Raw genomic sequence first — 1,809 nt, 5'->3', positions numbered from 1 at the left:
GAGGTCGTATGCAACTGCCGACCGCCGTACACGGGCCCCAACTGCTCCACCGTCGGTGAGACACTTTCGCTCATTATTTAAAAGTACTTAAAAATATATAATATCATTTATAACATATGAATAACTATTTAGGCTTGATCATGGAACTCCATCCGAAAATCCGCGACAGCAGTGACCTGAACCCGTTTATGCGGAGGGTGACGTTCACATGCAAATATAGAGCGCCGGAACCGTTGACTATTAAGTTTTACTTTAAGGGTAGAGAAATGCTACCCGTGAAATATTACAATGAGTCGGCGCTGTTCGACGACGGTTGGCGAGGCGAGCACAGTTGGCAAACTGTTTGGGACACGCGGCGTCAAGGAGAAATATACGAATGTCATACAGTAACAGAAAAGGGTTTCACTCTCGGGGTATTGACAACGACTTTGCCAGAGAAAGGTAGACAGAAGCTGTGGATATTTGTTACATTGTGAACGTCGAACAAATTGTGTCATGCTTCAGCTTTAAAATAACAACAGTTTATTCCACTGAGTGTTATAATAGAACTATGCTCTATTGATGTAGTGGAGTACGGAAGCTTTGTATTTTGTTATGAACAGGGTTGCGTGTCTTGTGATGTCATCAATGTTACATTTATTTGTTTATTGCGATTGTTCCTATTGTGATTCAGTTTTTTTACGTTACACATATCTTCGATTAAAAATAACAACCATTTGTCAGTTGATTAAAGCGTTGAAAAGCTAATTAGTAGGACATGATCATCTTAAAAAAATAATTATTAGCAAAGCTAACAGTGTACATATTCACAGGTGGAGAAAACAAGAACGAAACCACGCTGCCGCCCCCGCCACAGTCGACTGTGTCCATTAAGATTGTAAACCCACTAATAAGAATCCAAGAAGTGGGAAGCTCCGTTAAATTTATATGCGAGGCTCAAAGTCTGTACACTCATAATACGCTGCGAGTAAACTGGACCAAGGTTGACGGGTACTTGCCATTGGACAGAACTTATCTCGATACTCGAACTGGAGAACTCCTCATCACGAACCTGCAGGTGACGGATAGTGGACAGTACATCTGCCAGACCAGCGATGGTATATCTACAGGTCAAGCTACAGCAACACTTAAAGTACCAGGTGACTTAACGTTTGGTTTTTGATACATGAAAAATATCACGTTTTTATTCATGATCTTCAAATCGTGTATTCGTTTTATTAATGAATATCAATTTTAATGCATTCGTTAATGGAATAGTTGTGCCTGATTGGGTATTCTACGCAAAAGGTATTCATATTAAAGTATAATTATGTGTCGCATTATTAACAAACGAAACTCGACAACTTTCCTGAACAATATATAAGTTGTAATTTTTTTGCAGGCAATCCAATGACACTGCCGATCGTGCAGATCATACCAGCCGCTACTGATTATTACGAAGGTGATAGGATCGAACTAGAGTGCCAAGTCTCGGGCAATCCAGCTCCGACTATTACCTGGCAGCGAGCGGCTAACAAGCCTCTGTACAGAGCTTCTCAGTACGACTCCCTTTTCATAATCGAAAACGCTCTCGAAGAAGATTCCGGAGAGTACAGGTAATTCATATAGCACTGTATGTATATTCCACAAGTATATTATCACTTCAGCTCTCGTAATGTCTCTACACCGGTATTTGTATGTAAGACGAGCATTGCCTGCTATTTTCAGATGCATCGGTTCGAATTCTATGGGTTCATCGGACAATTCAATTGTAATTTCGGTACGCGCTCGCCCGTCGAGGCCAGTCAGGGAGAAACTCACGGTGTCCGC

The 1,809-nt window shown here is 41.3% G+C and overlaps 1 protein-coding gene across 1 annotated transcript in view; it reads left to right on the top strand.

Annotated features, from left to right (window-relative positions):
- LOC106101743 (basement membrane-specific heparan sulfate proteoglycan core protein-like) overlaps positions 1-1,809 on the top strand; it is a 19,006-nt gene that overhangs the window by 6,732 nt on the left and 10,465 nt on the right. Inside the window, exons 11-15 of the mRNA XM_013281066.1 lie at positions 4-55; positions 133-441; positions 813-1,139; positions 1,382-1,595; positions 1,708-1,801. Coding sequence (XP_013136520.1) covers positions 4-55; positions 133-441; positions 813-1,139; positions 1,382-1,595; positions 1,708-1,801 — 996 coding nt within the window. The remainder of the gene's footprint in view (positions 1-3; positions 56-132; positions 442-812; positions 1,140-1,381; positions 1,596-1,707; positions 1,802-1,809) is intronic.

The sequence above is a fragment of the Papilio polytes genome, unplaced genomic scaffold, assembly GCF_000836215.1.
Source record: "Papilio polytes unplaced genomic scaffold, Ppol_1.0 DF823957.1, whole genome shotgun sequence".
NCBI classification, from domain to species: domain Eukaryota; kingdom Metazoa; phylum Arthropoda; class Insecta; order Lepidoptera; family Papilionidae; genus Papilio; species Papilio polytes.
The sequence above is the reverse complement of the archived record's forward strand: the minus strand, read 5'-3'. Positions and strand labels throughout refer to the sequence as shown.